Below are 18,617 nucleotides of genomic sequence, written 5' to 3'. Positions count from 1 at the left end.
ATATATATATATATATGATGAATCTTACTGACTGTCAAGAAGATGTATGTTTTGAAGGGGTCATAAATTCAGTATATTACTTTGTAGAGTGTGGACTTATTTCAGAAAATTACCGTCGTTTTCTTCATGTGAAACATTATATTTTTTCCCTCTGTAAATATCAGCTGAGAAAAGAAGCTGAGAAAATGATAGTGCCTGCTGTAGTAGTTCCCACTAAAGCTAAATAAGATGTAATATTAAAATCTAGAGAAGAAATTATCCAACCAGAATAAATGCACATAAGCCATGAAAATGTTATTTGTAGCTATGAAATTTCTGTGAATTAACTTATTTCCCATGACTCATTTACCCCACATGAGCTAGTTACCTAATTTTATTCTTTATTGTTAATACAGTGTTTAGAAATCAGCAACTAAAGTTTTTCAATTTCTTTAGCATCATGGTTGAGTCCTGTCTGTATTTCCCTCAGTTTTGTTTTCTATCTCTACATATTTGGATGTTTTTTTTCCTAAAACATGACTTAAAATTAGCTTTTTAAACAGTTATCCAAGACTAATATTATATGCCATATCAGCCTTTCAGAAGCCTCATAGATGATAGAAATTCCAATAGGTAACATACTTCATGAGTGACGATATTTGAATTTTTGTTATTTCTGAGTCACATAAATTTGACTATCTTACTCTTGTTGTTAAAAAATAGCTAATAATGGAAGCTGAAAAAGTGTCTAGACCCAAAGTAATTATTACCACTGCAAAACCTACTGAACCAGACACATTGCCAAGGACTAGAGAAGGATTTGCTACTAAGCACGAACAAATACATCTTCTTCGTGAAGAGATGAAAACTGATGCTGTGGAGGTGAAAAGCATTGTTTCATCCCATTTCATCATCAGCTCTCATAACCTTTCATCTGTCATGAGTTGTTGTGGTCCTGGTGTTCCATTTAACAAAACATTAGAGATGAGATCCAGTGCAGTTCCTCCGTGGAACAGTTAGCCTTTCCATTTGTGAAAAGCCAGATTAAATAACACTTCTCTTTGTGTCTCCTAAATTAATTCTCACTATTTAACTGGTATGATTTGGGGTCTTTGGTTCAATGAGTGATGTTAGGATCCACTAAGAAACAAAAGCAGCTACAAGCATAGAGTATGCATTTTTAGTTGTCCACCAATGGCATATGTACAAGGACTTGGTGTACATTAACTCTAGAAAAAAATACATAGGTGCTTCCCTAATTTAAGATATCGTACTATAATTAAGATTCCTTTTATATGTGTGTAAGTTTTATAACAAGATCTGTTTATTTCAGTTGGCAAAAGATCATTTCTTTGAGTCTACTTTCTCATTTTTAAAACTAAAACGCAACCTGATCACTTTGTAGATTGGTTGAAAGGTTCAAATGAGATATAATGTAAATGCAATCACTCTACGAGCAAAGTTATAGATATAAGATAATATAAACATTATATATTATCTGTTGAAGATGTTAACATTTCAAACATCTGCAAAATTAAGGTCAACTAATGGCCTATACGGTTCAAAGAAAAAAGAAATAAGCAGATGAACAAACTTCACCTAAATCTCACATATATTTTACAGTTTCTTCTAAAATGCAATCTAGATTGAAGATGGTATTTGTAATTCTTCAAGGCAGGTTAATTAGAGTGTATCTTCCTAGAAGGAAGCACTAGATAAAGCACTAGATCACAAACAGCTCAATTCCATCTCAAAGAAACCCTCATTTTTATCTTAAATGGCTCAGATAACAATTTTAACAGTTATACAGGTAGCATACTCAGAAAACATTTCAGATGCAATCTAGATTCTATTCACAGCAGTAGAAAAGAAAACTGGCCATGAATAAAATATTCCAGCATTACTTTGAAAGAGCACTGATGGACATGGCAATGTGATTTTTACAATATGCTTTTTCCAAGTATTGCATAGAATCCATCTTTAAAAGAGAAACCCCCGTCCTGGCCGGTGTGGCTTAGTTGGTTGAGCATCTTCCCGTACACCAAAAGGTTGCCAGTTCAATTCCTGGTTAGGACACTTGCCTGGTTTGCCAGGCTGGATCCCCAGTAGGGGGCATGCAAGAGGCAGCTGATCAACGTTTCGCTATCACATGGATGTTTTTCTCTCTCTCCCTCTCTCTTTAAAAATCAATACAAAAATCTTTTAAAAAAAGAGAAACTCCTTTGCAAACTGTGTTCCCATTTATGTTAATCAAATTCATCGAAATGAGAAAACATCATTTGTTTCCTTCTTCCTGTTAATTCCCAGAAATAATGAAAGTAAATTGAACTTCTATAGGAAAATTTGTTCTCTTGAATACAAATATAACACTTTTTCATGTTTATCACAATATCTTCGTTTGTGTTTTAAGAGAGATATTTTCTTATAGATTAAAAAATTATCATCCCTGCAGAATCATAAGTAAATTAATGTGCTTTTCTGTGTGTTCGTGAGCTTTCATGTTATCTCAGATCTGCATGCACTGTACAACTTTGCGGCAACTGATTTCTCTGGGTGGCATTGGAGTACACTTTTGTCATCACTGTCATTGTGTCAACAACACAAGACTAAATGGTTGAGAAGATAACAAAAAGAATCAATGAAGATAACCAGCCCCAAAGTTCTGATTTCTCAAGGGCTAATTGACTGCCTCAGACATAATGCTTGACAAACTCAAAATCTTCTTACTATTGTATATACATGTTGTGTTGTCCTATGTTGTGTGTGATGTAATGTCTAGTCTAAATAAGCAGTTGTATACAGAGTATATCTAACTAGATGTCCATACATTATAATAATCAGTGAATACTAAGTTCTTAAGTGCATTTATGAGTTATATTTCTAGAGGCATTAACATAGCTATATAACATGGGTGCCCTCTGACTATCATGCCGTTAGGCATTCATCTGCTCTCCTAGGAGGAGAAGGCCCAGCCTGACTTTGACATGACTGTGTTTAATTATGGAAACCTTGTTTCCAGGTGGACGCTGGGAAAAGGGCAGAAGCTGTAGCAACAGTTGTTGCTGCAGTCGACCAGGCCCGTGTCAGAGAGCCCAGAGAGCCTGGGCATCTTGAAGAATCGTATGCTCAGCAGACTACATTAGAGTATGGCTATAAGGAGCATGTTTCTGCCACAAAGATAGCTGAGCAACCCCAGCGTCCGGCCTCAGAACCCCAGGTTGTCTCTAAAGCAGTCAAGCCTAGAGTGATCCAAGCTCCTTCTGAGACTCATATCACAACTACTGATCAAATGGGAATGCATATATCATCACAGGTGAGTCTGAACTTGCTGCTTTTTAATACCGTGGGAAAGCAAGTGTCACCTCTGTGATCATCTGGCAAACGGTGCTATCACTGAGTTTCATTTCACTGCAGATCAAGCAAACTACAGATGTAACAACTGAAAGATTAGTCCATGTGGATAAACGCCCCCGCACCGCAAGCCCTCACTTTACTGTTTCAAAGATTTCTGTTCCTAAAACAGAACATGGATATGAGGTAAGAAGTTAACAAGCATGAGGAAGAAATGTTTGGCTCAAAGGAACTAAGTATCTAATGTGTGATATAGAGTTATCTTTGGTATAGGCCAGTGGTCGGCAAACCGCGGCTTGCAAGCCACATGCGGCTCTTTGGCCCCTTGAGTGTGGCTCTTCCACAAAATACCACGTGCCGGCACGTACAGTGTGATTGAAACTTCGTGGCCCATGCGCAGAAGTCGGTTTTCGGCCTGCGCGAGTCTATTTTGAAGAAGTGGCGTTAGAAGAAGTGGGGGGTGTTGGGCGACAAGAGATGCAGTGCAGGCAGGCCGCTGGATACGCAGCGCGGGGGGTACGCTTAAATTGTAAGGAATTTAATTTTATCAATAAATAATATTGTTATTAAGTATGATATCAAGTTTTATTCAATGTACCTATAGTTTAACTAAGACTTAAAACTTTAAGTAAAGTTTATTAAGTTAATTTTAGGGCACGTTGTGGAGTGAAAGAAGATGTAGTGTTGAGGATTGAGAAAGGTATATTGAGATGGTTTGGGCATATAGAGAGGATGAACGAAGGAGATAGATGAAACAAGTATGCAAGACGAGTGTGGATGGGAGAGTTGGAAGGGGTCAACCTCAGCGGTGGCTCTTCCTAAGCCTTAGGAGTACCCTAATTAAGTTAATAACAATGTACCTACTTATATAGTTTAAGTTTTAAAAATTTGGCTCTCAAAAGAAATTTCAATCGTTGTACTGTTGATATTTGGCTCTGTTGACTAAAGAGTTTGTCGACCACGGGTATAGGCCAATGTGGCCTCTTTTTGTTAGTGTCCGTTTGCATTCAGAGTGGACTCAGAGCCCCTAAAGTTTGGTTTCTGACACTTGCCCTGCAGGGTGAGCCTGGAGTAGCAGGTGGTTATCTCACCACTCTGAAGAGACAAAAATTCATGCAGGCTTCTCTTTGTTTCACATTCTGTAATTATACTATTTACTTTTCCTTATGTTATGAGACATTTCAGAGTAACTTAACTGAGAATGTATATAAATACTAAAGACAGATATTGAGAAATCATATAGTTGTATCCTCAGTATAACAATATGAAGAGGTGGTATTGTGTGGTGGTTGGATTGGATTGTGGAGTCAAACAGCCCTGAATTTAGTGTCCTGGCTCTGCCCCTTCTACGCTCTGTCATCGGGGCAACTTAATACATGGAAAACCCTTCACAAGGGGACAGCACATACTAACCCTCAACATTTGTAAACTCTTGTTCTTATTGTACACATCCAAGACATAGAATCCAAAGCCTGTATGCTTTCAAAGAATTGTAAGGTACATTTGATACCTATATTTGGGATAGTCCCAAATTACTATTGAAATCAAATAATCACAGAAAGCAACAGAATAAAAACAGTAAGGAAGCCTTAAATTACTTCTCTGATTGTCTACATTTTCACCTTTCAAATAGATTTGTGGCTGAAACATAAATGTGCTATTGTAAAGTAGTTCTTAGGAATTTACCAAGTATTTTAATAATTTCTTGACTTTGAATAGCTCACTGTGGTATTTTCAAATGCAGCATTGGGATGATTGAGTGAAAATTCTTGACTAAGCTTTAGAAGACCCTCAGTTCCTTTATGATAAGAATGTAAAATAGGGAGTTCTTAGTACAACTCTTTAAGAAAGATATTTTCAATATATTTCACAAAGTGGCAGGAATGACAATGAGCTTTATAACTGGCTTATCTCTAACTGACTTTTCACTCATTCTAAAGTGATAATAGGAGCATTAAAAAAAATGGACCAAAAAAAAATAGACTGAGACTCACAACAGAAATCCTAGTGGCAACGCACTTCTAAATGATGACTTGGATGACAGTTAAGTGACTTTATTTTCTGACTTCATTTCTATTTAAGGCATCAATAGCCGGTAGCGCTATTGCTACTTTACAAAAAGAGTTGTCAGCCACATCTTCTTCTCAGAAGATTACCAAATCCGTGAAGGCACCCACTGTGAAGCCTGGTGAGACCAGAGTGAGAGTGGAGCCCACCCCCTCACCCCAGTTCCCCTTCGCTGACATACCAGAGACTTACAAGAGTCAAGCTGGCATTGAAGTGAAGAAGGAAGTAGGGGTGAGCATCACTGGTAGCACAGTCCGCGAAGAGCGCTTCGAAGTACTTCATGGGCGTGAGGCCAAGGTTGGTCCCCGGATTGCATGCTGTTTCTCACACATCCCTATGAATCACTGCTACACACTCAGCAGTTTGCACTACAGAAGTAGTCAGCCGGGCGTCTTGCCTTCCTCCTTTACTATATTCAAACTTAATTTTAGTGGGACAGAGCTCTTTTTCTCAACTTATTTTTATAATTTTGCATGAGCTAAGTGTTTGTGAGATTTCCCTGGTTTCATGGGCATTTTGTAAATATCCTTTGTAAAAATCATAGGTAACAGAAACAGCAAGAGTACCTGCACCTGCTGAAATCCCCGTCACTCCACCAACTTTGGTCTCGGTGAGTAAAGAAGCTGATTGTGTTGGACCATGTGCATATCTGGGCACATCATTTTAAAATGTGCAAAGAGCAGTTTCTCAAACTGGAAAATGGCATTAGTGAGTTTACAAATGCTAGGTTTAAGACCATACTCTATTTGGAGAGAGAAAGGGAGATTCTGTGTGGCAACCATGGATCATGTAGTCAACAGATTTAGTGAATTTCTATTACGTGTAAGGCATTAGAGAAAAGTATGGAGATATATAAAGAGAGATTCTGAAGGATTCAGCCTTCTGAAACCTTTGCCTGACTATCAGGGAAAATGTTCAAAACAAGCAAGATAAAATACAGGCAGTGATAAGCACCTCGAGAGAGGGGTGATCACGAGGAAGGAACAAGTACTTAGAACTGGGAAGAGCTTGGAAAGCTTTGTTGAAGAGGCAGCACATGCCGCTGAGCCTTCGGGCTTTATTAAGATCTGAGTATGTGAGAATCACAGAGGGTATGGAGTTACCCCGCTGTGTGGCATTAATACAATTCCACCTTACCAATTCGGAAACACCTTGCATTTATTTCAAATTGGGGATATTCCCATTTCCAAAGGAATCTCTGCTAACATTTCTAGAGTCCTGATCTTAAAAAACCATTTATGGCAATTAGAATGTACTTCAAACCCCCACATAGGCCATAGCATATAGAGATGATTAATGAAAATGCACACTTATCAATATTATATTCTTTCTTTCTCTCTTCAGGGCTTAAAAAATGTGACTGTTATAGAAGGTGAATCCGTCACCTTAGAGTGCCACATCTCTGGATACCCATCCCCGAAAGTGACATGGTACAGGGAAGACTACCAAATAGAAAGTTCCATTGATTTCCAGATAACCTTCCAGAGTGGAATCGCTCGTCTTATGATTCGGGAAGCCTTTGCAGAAGACAGCGGGCGATTTACTTGCAGTGCTGTGAACGAGGCTGGGACCGTCAGCACATCCTGCTACCTTGCTGTGCAGGGTGAGTGGCCATACTCCCATGTCCTTGCACACATGCTGTCACTCACTCATCACTCTTAGCTGACACTTCCTTACACAGTAGGGTCTCTGCACACTTCCCAGTGGTGTCCCATTTTGGAACTGGGGGAGTAGGTTATAGAGTCAACTTAAATTGTTATGCTAAGCAGGGGTCACCAACAAAATGGACTAAGTGCCTGACTTTACCGAGAATCTTCTATCTTTTTCCAGTGTCAGAAGAGTTTGAAAAAGAAACCACAACCGTGACTGAGAAATTTACCACAGAAGAGAAACGGTAAAACATTCTTTTGTTAATGAGCTTTTGTTCTAGTCAACCTTTGAACATCAGGGATTTGAATGTATGGGTTCACTTACACATGGGTGTTTTTCAATAAATACAGTCAGTCCTTGTGTCCGTTAGGTTTCGCATCTGTAGATTCAACCAACTTGAGATCAAAAACAGTACTTTCACATTCCCAACCACAGATTCCCAATGGTGAATTGAAAATGCTATTTTCAATCTGGCTGGTTGAATCTGTGAATTTGAAACCTGTGGATAAGAAAAGCTGAATTTAGAGTCAAAAGAAATACATGGCCCTAGCCAGTTTGCTCAGTGGATAGAGCGTCGGCCTGCAGACTGAAGGGTCCCAAGTTCCATTCCGGTCAAGGGCACATGCCCAGGCTGTGGGCTCTATCCCAAGTAGGGGACATGCAGGAGGCAGCCAATCAATGATTCTCTCTCATCATTGACGTTTCTATCTCTCTCCCTCCCTCTCCTTTCCTCTATGAAATCAATAGAATATATGTTTTTAAAAAAAAGATATACATGAATTGCATGGTGGTGTTGGTGCCCCTAAGCCCCACTTTGTTCAAGAGTCAATATACAGTCTTGATTTTTTTCAGTCCCTTTAGTATTAGAAAATTACAATCCAGAAGCTAATGTGAGGAAATTCTATTCCCAGCTTTATGGAGTCAAGAGATGTGGTAATGACTGACACTAGCATCATGGAAGACCGAGCAGAGCCTGGAGAACCTGCTGCTCCTTTCTTCATTTCAAAACCAGTGGTCCAGAAACTGGTAGAAGGAGGGAGTGTGGTATTTGAATGCCAGGTTGGCGGCAACCCAAAGCCCCATGTCTACTGGAAAAAGTCTGGGGTTCCTCTAACCTCTGGATATAGGTATGTTAATGGCTGAATGGTATAGAGTTCTCTGTGGTTTGCATGATATGTATATGGAGCCTAGAGAGAAGTAGAATATACTTATAGCACCATTCCCTGAAGGTAGGCTCTTCACTATGGAGCCTTCATTGTGTATTTTCACGTTTGTACAAAGTCTTATTGAGAAACAAAGCCATGTGACAAAGTGGATAGAAGATATATTTCTTTATATTCTAGTTTGATTCATTTATAGTGCTAGTGAAATAGAGAAAATGTATATTTTTACAGGTATTTTTACACACACACACACACACACACACACACACACACACACTTTTCCTGAAAGAATGTGAGACAGTTTTTAACCAAAACACATAATTAAGTCACTAAAAGATAAGAGAATAAGGGTCCTGTGATGAAGAAGAAAGATAGTTATACATGAAAAGTAATGCTAATAAATTTGCTACAGTTAAACATATTTGCAGCCACTTATTTCCATATATCTGGTTCTGGTAGTATTATATTATTTATTTTAAAGAGTGTTCATGTCCCTCAGTACTCATGTCCATGGATTTTCCACAATTTTCAGCTATCTGATAGTTGTTTTCTATGGTAGGGCTTCGTCACATGCTTAGGATCATTGAATTTTATAGCACAGATCCACACAAGGGTTATTTTAGTCACATAAGGATTATTATATGACTGAAATTTTTGTTTGTTTATTTCCATAAAGACACAAAGTGATTTACAACAAACAAACCGGTGAGTGCAAACTGGTGATTTCAATGACTTTTGCCGATGATGCTGGAGAGTACACTATTGTTATTCGCAATAAGCATGGAGAAACTTCTGCATCTGCCTCCTTGCTTGGAGAAGGTCAGTGCAACTCTAACTAGTACCTATGTGTATGATAAGAGCACAAACACATGGAGGTAGCAGGGCTGTGTGTTTGTGGAAAGGCCTGTTGCAGTACCCTGGTTCTGATACTGGTTCTGTCTCAATCGCTCCTCTTCTTTGCCTCAGCCATAATACGAAATATTTTTTATTTTTTAGCTTTCTTAATCTTTGTTGTTGAAAGTATTACATATGTTCCCTGTTTCCTCCCATTGCGCCCTTCTAGCCCACCACTGCCTCCTGCCCCAGGCCTTCACCACACTATCATCTGTGTCCATGGGTTATGCATCTATGCATACAAGTTCTTTGGTTGATCTCTTCCCACCCACCCATCCCCGCCTTCCCTCTGAGATTCGACAGTCTATTCCATGCTTCTGTGTCTCTGGATCTATTTTTTTCATCAGTTTATGTTGTTCATTAGATTCCACATCTGAGTGAGATCATGTGATACTTATCTTTCTCTGACTGGCTTATTCCACTTAGCATAATACTCTCCAGGCCTCAAAAACCATACTGGTGTTGAACTTCTAAGTTTCTAGTAATATTTTCTATTTGGTGGCATTCATTTGTTGCATATCATGCCTTTGATGATGAAGGGATTCTAAATACAGTTGACTCCCAGACCCAGGCAGATAGATGATATCAGTGAGCACAAGGAAGACAATGGCAAGCTGGAGAGTATATGCCCTGTCTCAAGGGGGCAGTAGTGTCCTGTTTCTAGTGCAGTGGTTCTCAACCTGTGGGTCGCGACCCCTTTGGGGGTTGAATGACTCACAGGGGTCGCCTAAGACCATCGGAAAACACATATATAATTACATATTGTTTTGTGATTAATCACTATGCTTTAATTATGTTCAATTTGTAACAATGAAAATACATCCTGCATATTAGATATTTACATTATGATTCATAACAGTAGCAAAATTACAGTTATGAAGTAGCAACAAAAATAATTTTATGGTTGGGGGTCACCACAACATGAGGAACTGTATTAAAGGGTCGTGGCATTGGGAAGGTTGAGAACCACTGCTCTAGTGTGTTATTGCCAGGTACACTTGTACCAGGCTCCATGTTGCTAGAGTTTCTGATATTTTATAGAAAAGCTGGAAATCATGATTTTCAAAATTTGTAAGTAATTTGAAAAAAAGAAATGTAATAGCATTCAGGCCAAACAAAATGTATGTGTGAATCACCATTATCTTTGTTTAGCTGTTCACGTTTACAGTGGACCATCCCATGCTCTGTCTCATTTGATCTGCCAACACCCCTTAAAAGAAGGTTAGGATATTTATCCCCACTTAGCAGATAAAGCACTCAAGACCCAGGAAGGTAAACTAATTGCCAAAAGGCACACAGGAAATTAGAAAGACCTCCAGGCTACATCCCAAAGGATTGACTGCTAATATGAAATTGTTTCTACAATAGTAGGGGCTGGTTTGACTTGTTTGGTTTAAAACATTCAATCTAATTAATATTTATTGAGTACTTTGATAGTAAAATTTGGAAAATCAGTCTTTTGGTTATCAACTTTTCCTAGTGTGGGGCTTGCCTGAGTGAACAATGGGATGAAGGCTTTTACATAAGAACATTAAAAGGTAACTTATGTTCTTAACTCCTAGCTGATTATGACTCACTGATGAAGTCCCAGCAAGAAATGTTTTATCAGACACAAATGACTGCCTTTGTACAAGAACCTAAAGTTGGAGAAACAGCACCTGGATTTGGATATGCTGACTATGAAAAAGAGTATGAAAAAGAACAGGCCTTAATTAGGAAGAAAATGGCCAAAGATACTGTAATGGTCAGAACTTTTGTAGAAGACCAAGTGAGTATAAAAATAATGACCATGTGAAGCCTTTTATAAATTATACTTTCTTCCCATAATCCCCACCTTTTTTAAAAATAATTTCATTGTCAACTGATGGGGTCATGTTAGACTGTTATTAATTGGCTCAGAGTCACTGCTGACAAGCTTCCTTCATCTTCATGACATGTTGCACCTATGACTTTAGAAACAGATTTCATATATGCAACAAAATATGACTTTAGAAATAGGGATTTTTATATATATGCAGAAAAAGGCAAACACTAGCATGACCATGTTCATTACTGCCAAGATCCCTTTGTTTGTATGATAAACATCTAAACTTTTGTAACCCACACTTTTAGACTATCATTTACCCAGATACCGCGACATGAACTAGCAAAGTTGATTGTAATGCAGATTAAAAACAAAACAAAGAGCTTTCTAAGATTTTCTCCTACTTAGAAACTTTCATCAATCCTTATCTCTGAAACTAATATACTTAAAGAATTTCTATCAGTGAGGATATGTCTTTTTAACAAACTATCATCTTTTTTGCTACATAGGAATTCCACATTTCTTCCTTTGAAGAGAGGCTTATTAAAGAAATTGAATACAGGATAATAAAGACTACATTAGAAGAACTTCTTGAAGAAGATGGAGAAGAAAAGATGGCAGTTGACATTTCTGAATCTGAAGCTGTTGAAGCAGGATTTGATTTAAGAATCAAGAATTATAGGATTCTTGAGGGGATGGGTGTTACCTTTCATTGCAAGATGTCTGGCTATCCATTGCCCAAGGTAAAATATAACCATTTATCATACCTCCATGCCACAATAAAGATACAACTAGGTTACACTGTAACTATTTTACCTACATTTAATTCACATGTACCTATTACTTGCAGATTGCATGGTACAAAGATGGCAAGCGTATTAAGCATGGAGAGAGATACCAAATGGACTTTCTACAAGATGGCAGAGCTAGTCTGCGCATACCTGTTGTTCTTCCAGAAGATGAGGGCATCTATACTGCATTTGCCAGCAATATTAAAGGAAATGCAATCTGCTCCGGGAAATTGTATGTGGAGCCTGCTGCTCCACTCAGTGCTCCGATGTACATACCCACACCTGAGCCAATGAGCAGAATCAGGTAAGACTCATAATAATCTGGGTTGATTAGTATTTAAATTATTTAAAATACTAAATATCCCAGTGACAAATTGCTATTGTATGTGGAAGGGGGGTTAGGAAGGAGGTTTGGGGTGAAGGCTGAGTGAGACAGCACAGAAAACTGCCAATAATTGCCAAGAGATTTTATTTCTTGCCCCTATGTAAGATGAGCAAAGAATTTTCATTACTGTAGCACACTATTCATTTTGTCAGTGTTATAACTAATAAAATGAAGGCTGTAAGGTTTATCTAACATCTTATTTTACATGTTAGCCCTAATTTATATAATAATGCTGCAATATAGGGATTATTATTTCTAGTTTGAACGTGGGAACGCAGAATCTCTGCAATCCTATGAAAACTGCCTCAGTTTACCCAGCCTGTAGGGTTATAGAATCCAAGCCATTAGAGCTACAATGTAAAGATAGGATTTTATTTTCAAATATAATTTTTATGTTTTTCCTCTTGTTGGGTAAGAACATATGTTAATCCAGTAATGGCGAACCTATGACACGTGTGTCAGAGGTGACACACGAACTCATTTTTTTGGTTGATTTTTCTTTGTTAAATAGCATTTAAATATATAAAATAAATATCAAAAATATAAATCTTTGTTTTACTATGGTTGCAAATATCAAAAAATTTTTATATGTGACACGGCACCGGAGTTAAGTTAGGGTTTTTCAAAATGCTGACACGCCAAGCTCAAAAGGTTCGCCATCACTGTGTTAATCTTTTTTTCTTATGCATTGGTTTATTTAACCAACCAATCTTTATTGAGATGTTTTGGAAGTGGAATCAAAATGGGTTGGTGACTAATTAAGTCAAGGTGGTGAGAAAAAGACAGTATTAAGGATCATTCCAAGATTCTGAGTCCCCAAATACCTGGCTGTGCTAAATGACTACTGACTGGATTGAGGATCTATGAAAAAATATAGTTTGAGGGGCTATGCTAAAATATTCCATTTTAGATCCCAGTGGTTTTGAGGTGCCTTCTGTAACATACAGAAGTAAATTATAAAATGACATTGATGAACAAGAAATAAAGAGGTTCGTTTATTTTGCTGAATTTTCTCTATGATTCATGAAAGTATTGTTTTCCTTTGTTTTCCAGATCTGTCTCTCCGCGTTCGGTGAGCAGGTCTCCTATACGCATGTCCCCTGCACGGATGTCCCCTGCACGGATGTCCCCTGCACGGATGTCCCCTGGACGTAGGCTGGAGGAAACAGATGAGGCACAACTCGAGAGACTGTATAAGCCAGTCTTTGTGTTAAAGCCTGCTTCTTTCAAATGTTTACAAGGGCAAACTGCCAGATTTGACTTAAAGGTTGTGGGTCGACCTATGCCAGAGACCTTCTGGTTTCATAATGGTGAGTATGATACGTTTCTGCTCACAAATTCTTAACCCCAAAAATAAGCTTATATGTGTTGCCCAACAATTTAAAAAACGATTTTAACCATCTGTTTTCTTTTTCATTTTTTTTTTTGACAGGCGAGCAAGTTATCAATGACTATACCCATAAAGTGGTCATTAAAGAAGATGGTACCCAGTCACTGATTATTGTCCCGACAGCACCCAGTGATTCTGGGGAATGGACCGTGGTTGCCCAAAACAGGGCAGGCAAATCTTCAATTTCAGTGACTTTAACTGTGGAAGGTATTTGCTTTTAAAATAAAAAGGAAATCACCTTATCGCTTGGGTTTTAAACAGGTATTTCAGCCCTGTTCACTCTAAATCATGACCCCTCTCTCTTTCAGCCGTGGAACATCAGGTTAAACCAGTGTTTGTGGAAAAACTGAGAAATGTCAATATAAAGGAGGGTGCCCGACTTGAAATGAAAGTCAGAGCTACGGGTAACCCTAACCCTGACATCGTATGGTTGAAAAACAGTGAAATCATTGTACCTCATAAATATCCAAAAATCAGGTAAGTTTGCTTGGGAATAATATAACTAAGTCCATTCTGCAAATCCAGTAACCAAGGAAGCAACTACTACTTCTGTGTGAGTGATGGTTTTTGTTTTTTGTTTGTTTGTTTTTTAGAATTGAAGGAACCAAGGGTGAAGCTGCCCTTAAAATTGATTCCACTGTCAGCCAAGATTCTGCCTGGTATACTGCAACTGCTATTAATAAGGCTGGCCGAGATACTACAAGATGCAAAGTAAATGTGGAAGTTGAGTTTGCAGAGCCTGAACCAGAGAGAAGATTAATCATCCCACGAGGGACCTATAGAGCAAAGGAAATTGCAGCCCCAGAACTGGAGCCCTTGCATTTGCGATATGGTCAAGAGCAATGGGAGGAGGGTGACCTCTACGACAAAGAGAAACAACAGAAACCATTTTTTAAGAAAAAACTCACTTCCTTAAGACTCAAGCGCTTTGGGCCTGCCCACTTTGAATGCAGGCTAACACCAATTGGTGATCCAACGATGGTGGTGGAATGGCTCCACGATGGGAAGCCACTTGAAGCAGCCAACAGGCTTCGTATGATCAATGAATTTGGGTATTGCAGCCTTGATTACGGAGTTGCATATTCTAGAGACAGCGGCATCATTACTTGCAGAGCCACTAACAAATACGGAACAGATCACACATCTGCTACCCTTATTGTTAAAGATGAGAAAAGTCTTGTGGAAGAAACTCAATTGCCTGAGGGCAGGAAAGGCTTACAGAGAATCGAAGAATTAGAGAGGATGGCTCATGAAGGTGCTCTTACAGGTGTAACGACAGATCAAAAAGAGAAGCAAAAGCCAGACATCGTCTTGTTCCCAGAGCCAGTAAGAGTACTTGAAGGGGAGACTGCTAGATTCCGCTGCCGAGTGACAGGTTACCCTCATCCCAAAGTCAACTGGTACCTCAACGGACAGCTCATCCGCAAAAGCAAAAGGTTCCGAGTTCGCTATGATGGCATTCATTACCTGGACATTGTGGACTGCAAATCATATGATACAGGTGAAGTCAAAGTCACCGCAGAAAATCCTGAAGGTGTGACAGAGCATAAAGTGAAACTTGAGATTGAACAGAGGGAAGATTTTAGGTCTGTCCTTAGGCGAGCTCCTGAACCAAAGCCCGAGTTTCATGTACACGAACCTGGGAAACTTCAGTTTGAGGTACAAAAAGTAGATAGACCTGTTGACACCACCGAAGCCAAGGAAATTGTGAAGTTGAAAAGGGCCGAGCGAATTACCCATGAAAAAGTGTCTGAAGAATCAGAAGAGCTGCGCAGTAAATTCAAGCGCAGAACAGAGGAAGGATATTACGAAGCCATTACTGCTGTGGAGCTCAAGTCTCGCAAAAAGGATGAATCCTATGAAGAACTCCTTAAGAAGACAAAAGATGAACTTCTCCATTGGACCAAAGAGCTAACTGAAGAGGAGAAGAAAGCCCTTGTTGAAGAAGGCAAAATCACTATTCCAACTTTTAAACCTGACAGAATTGAACTAAGTCCTAGCATGGAAGCCCCCAAAATCTTTGAAAGAATCCAAAGCCAAACAGTGGGTCAAGGATCTGATGCACACTTCCGGGTCAGAGTCGTGGGAAAACCAGATCCTGAATGTGAATGGTACAAAAACGGTGTCAAGATTGAACGCTCTGACCGAGTCTACTGGTACTGGCCCGAAGACAATGTTTGTGAACTGGTCATAAGAGATGTGACTTCTGAGGACTCTGCCAGCATCATGGTAAAAGCCATCAACATAGCTGGGGAAACCTCAAGCCATGCATTCTTACTTGTCCAAGGTAATTCAAATTTCGTTCATTTGATGGAGCTCTCTATTTATCCATGAATATTCACTAGTGTATTTCTTTTTATTTTATTTTTCCATTATTCTAACTTTAAATTTAATGCAATATGTGTGTGTGGTTTTTCTCCTTTTCTTATAGCCAAGCAATTGATCACTTTCACCCAGGAATTACAAGATGTTGTTGCTAAGGAAAAAGACACCATGGCAACCTTTGAATGTGAAACTTCAGAGCCATTTGTCAAAGTGAAATGGTATAAAGATGGAGTGGAGATTCAGTCGGGAGATAAATACAGGATGCACTCTGACAGGAAGGTTCACTTCCTCTCCATTCTGACCATTGATGCAGCTGATGCTGAAGACTACAGCTGTGTGCTTGTGGAAGATGAAAATGTAAAGACAACTGCCAAACTTATTGTTGAAGGTAATAAATGATTCTTTCAATGTTTACTTAAGTTATAAAGTTAGCCTTAATATCTGAAAAAAATTACCTAGGCAATTTTTCCTTCATATAAAGAATTAATTGGGAATCCTATATAATAAAAGGGTAATATGCAAATTGACCAAACTGCAGAACGACCAGTCACTAAGACACGCACTGACCACCAGGGGGCAGATGTTCAACTCAGAAGCTTCCCCTTGGTGGTCAGTGTGCTCCCATAGAGGGAGAATCACTCAGCCAGAAGCCAGGTTCATGGCTGGTGAGTGCAGCTGCAGTGGAGGGAGCCTCTCCTGCCTCTGCAGCAGCACTAAGGATGTCCGACTGACATGCTCAGAGGGCTCCTGGACTGCTAGAGGGTGCAGGCCGGGATGAGGGACCGCCCTCCCCCCACCCCAGTGCATGAATGTCATGCACTGGGCCTCTAGTTGGATATAAGCTCTGTAGAAAGAATCATGAACTTATACTATTAATTAAGAATATTGACAATTTGGATTTTTAATAAGCAAGATTTTATACCTTATATTTTAATGTTCTCATTGAAATATAAGTCTGTGCTTTAAAAATAATTTAAAAGTTAAAGTAATTCCTTGTTATTGAATATTTATTTCCCAGACTATCAGCAGGTAGATATTAAGAATATTCCTGATAGTATGGAAGAGATAAGAGATATACAAGGAATGCTCCCTATGCTAAGTCTATATGAATAACTCTCCAGAGAAATTAACTTCTTTCTATCTGATACCTCAGGTGCAGTTATTGAATTTGTAAAAGAACTTGAGGACATAGAAGTTCCAGAATCATTTTCAGGAGAGTTAGAGTGCATCATATCCCCAGAAAACATGGAAGGCAAGTGGTATCACAATGATGTGGAACTTAAATCCAATGGCAAATACTCAATTACATCTCGCCGTGGACGTCAGAACCTCACAGTCAAGGATGTGACCAAAGAGGACCAGGGAGAATACAGCTTTGTTGTTGATGGGAAAAAGACCACTTGTAAACTCAAGATGAAACGTAAGTCTTCCCGTTCCTTTTGGTCTGCAGGGAGCATCATATGGTTTATTGACAAACGATGATTATAAAACTCATTTTCTCCCCATCTTTTACAGCCCGCCCCATTGCTATCCTACAAGGACTCAGTGATCAAAAAGTCTGTGAAGGTGACATTGTTCAGCTTGAAGTTAAAGTCTCCTTGGAAAATGTGGAGGGTGTCTGGATGAAAGATGGCCAAGAAGTGCAGCCCAGTGACAGGGTTCACATTGTGATCGACAAACAGTCACACATGCTGCTCATTGAGGACATGACTAAGGAGGATGCTGGAAATTACTCCTTCACCATTCCAGCCCTGGGAATGTCAACCAGTGGGCGCGTCTCTGTCTATAGTGAGTGCAACTTACATGGTTTCCTGTGTACATTGTCAAGTGAGGTAGGAGCTTTAATAAACAGACTTTAAAAACAGAATCTGTATTCATAAATATTTTGTATGTGTGTTTGTGGTTTTGCAGGTGTTGATGTGATAACACCTCTAAAGGATGTTAACGTGCTTGAGGGTACCAAGGCTGTTCTCGAATGTAAGGTCTCCGTCCCGGATGTGACTTCTGTTAAATGGTATTTAAATGACGAACAAATCAAGCCTGACGATCGCGTGCAAGCCATTGTCAAAGGCACTAAGCAGCGACTGGTGATTAACCGGACCCATGCTTCAGATGAAGGACCTTACACGCTGATGGTTGGCAGAGTTGAAACCAGCTGTAATCTCTCTGTAGAAAGTAAGGATTCTCCCATTTAACCTAGCATTATTTTGAGCATTCTGTGTTCCCAGTGTAATAATAACCAAGTGATTATTTTACCTTTTCCCCAGAAATTAAAATTATAAGGGGACTTCGTGACCTTACCTGTACAGAAACCCAAAATGTGGTCCTTGAGGTTGAGCTGTCCCACTCAGGAATTGATGTCTTGTGGAATTTTAAGGACAAAGAAATCAAACCCAGTTCTAAATATAAAATTGAAGCTCATGGAAAAATATATAAGTTGACAGTTCAAAATATGATGAAAGATGATGAAGGAGAATATACATTTTATGCTGGAGAAAATATGACATCTGGAAAACTTACTGTGGCAGGTTGGTCCATTTATCATTTAACCCAAGTTCATTTGTGGGACAGTTGTTTAAACATAAAGAAGTGGTTGCTCACTTCCTGCCAAATTCCCATCAGTTTCTCACTCCCGTGCTTCTGCTTATGCTCTTCTCAAAGCCTGTAGTATTATGCCCAACACGGGCACGATCTCCCTAGATTCCAAATGTTCCTCCAGGCAGACCTACCTCACATGCTTTCCCCTCTGTGAAACCTTCCTCAATCTCCCCATTTGTAGAAGATCTTAGTCCCCCAAACTCAGGATCCCTGTATGTGT

At 39.1% G+C, this 18,617-nt stretch overlaps 1 protein-coding gene across 1 annotated transcript in view; it reads left to right on the top strand.

Annotated features, from left to right (window-relative positions):
* The window catches only part of TTN (titin), a 282,573-nt gene that overhangs the window by 18,725 nt on the left and 245,231 nt on the right, over window positions 1-18,617 (top strand). The window contains exons 14-33 of the mRNA XM_014546416.1: window positions 2,999-3,292; window positions 3,394-3,516; window positions 5,413-5,694; window positions 5,942-6,007; window positions 6,742-7,000; window positions 7,228-7,291; window positions 7,959-8,174; window positions 8,887-9,029; window positions 10,667-10,872; window positions 11,418-11,651; window positions 11,759-12,003; window positions 13,138-13,394; window positions 13,517-13,681; window positions 13,783-13,951; window positions 14,068-15,761; window positions 15,906-16,187; window positions 16,953-17,219; window positions 17,315-17,587; window positions 17,711-17,974; window positions 18,067-18,327. Coding sequence (XP_014401902.1) covers window positions 2,999-3,292; window positions 3,394-3,516; window positions 5,413-5,694; window positions 5,942-6,007; window positions 6,742-7,000; window positions 7,228-7,291; window positions 7,959-8,174; window positions 8,887-9,029; window positions 10,667-10,872; window positions 11,418-11,651; window positions 11,759-12,003; window positions 13,138-13,394; window positions 13,517-13,681; window positions 13,783-13,951; window positions 14,068-15,761; window positions 15,906-16,187; window positions 16,953-17,219; window positions 17,315-17,587; window positions 17,711-17,974; window positions 18,067-18,327 — 5,764 coding nt within the window. The remainder of the gene's footprint in view (window positions 1-2,998; window positions 3,293-3,393; window positions 3,517-5,412; window positions 5,695-5,941; window positions 6,008-6,741; window positions 7,001-7,227; window positions 7,292-7,958; window positions 8,175-8,886; window positions 9,030-10,666; window positions 10,873-11,417; window positions 11,652-11,758; window positions 12,004-13,137; window positions 13,395-13,516; window positions 13,682-13,782; window positions 13,952-14,067; window positions 15,762-15,905; window positions 16,188-16,952; window positions 17,220-17,314; window positions 17,588-17,710; window positions 17,975-18,066; window positions 18,328-18,617) is intronic.

The sequence above is a fragment of the Myotis brandtii genome, unplaced genomic scaffold (genome assembly GCF_000412655.1).
Source record: "Myotis brandtii unplaced genomic scaffold, ASM41265v1 scaffold112, whole genome shotgun sequence".
Lineage (NCBI taxonomy): Eukaryota > Metazoa > Chordata > Mammalia > Chiroptera > Vespertilionidae > Myotis > Myotis brandtii.
Note: the sequence above shows the minus strand (reverse complement) of the source record. Positions and strands in the feature narration are given on the sequence as shown.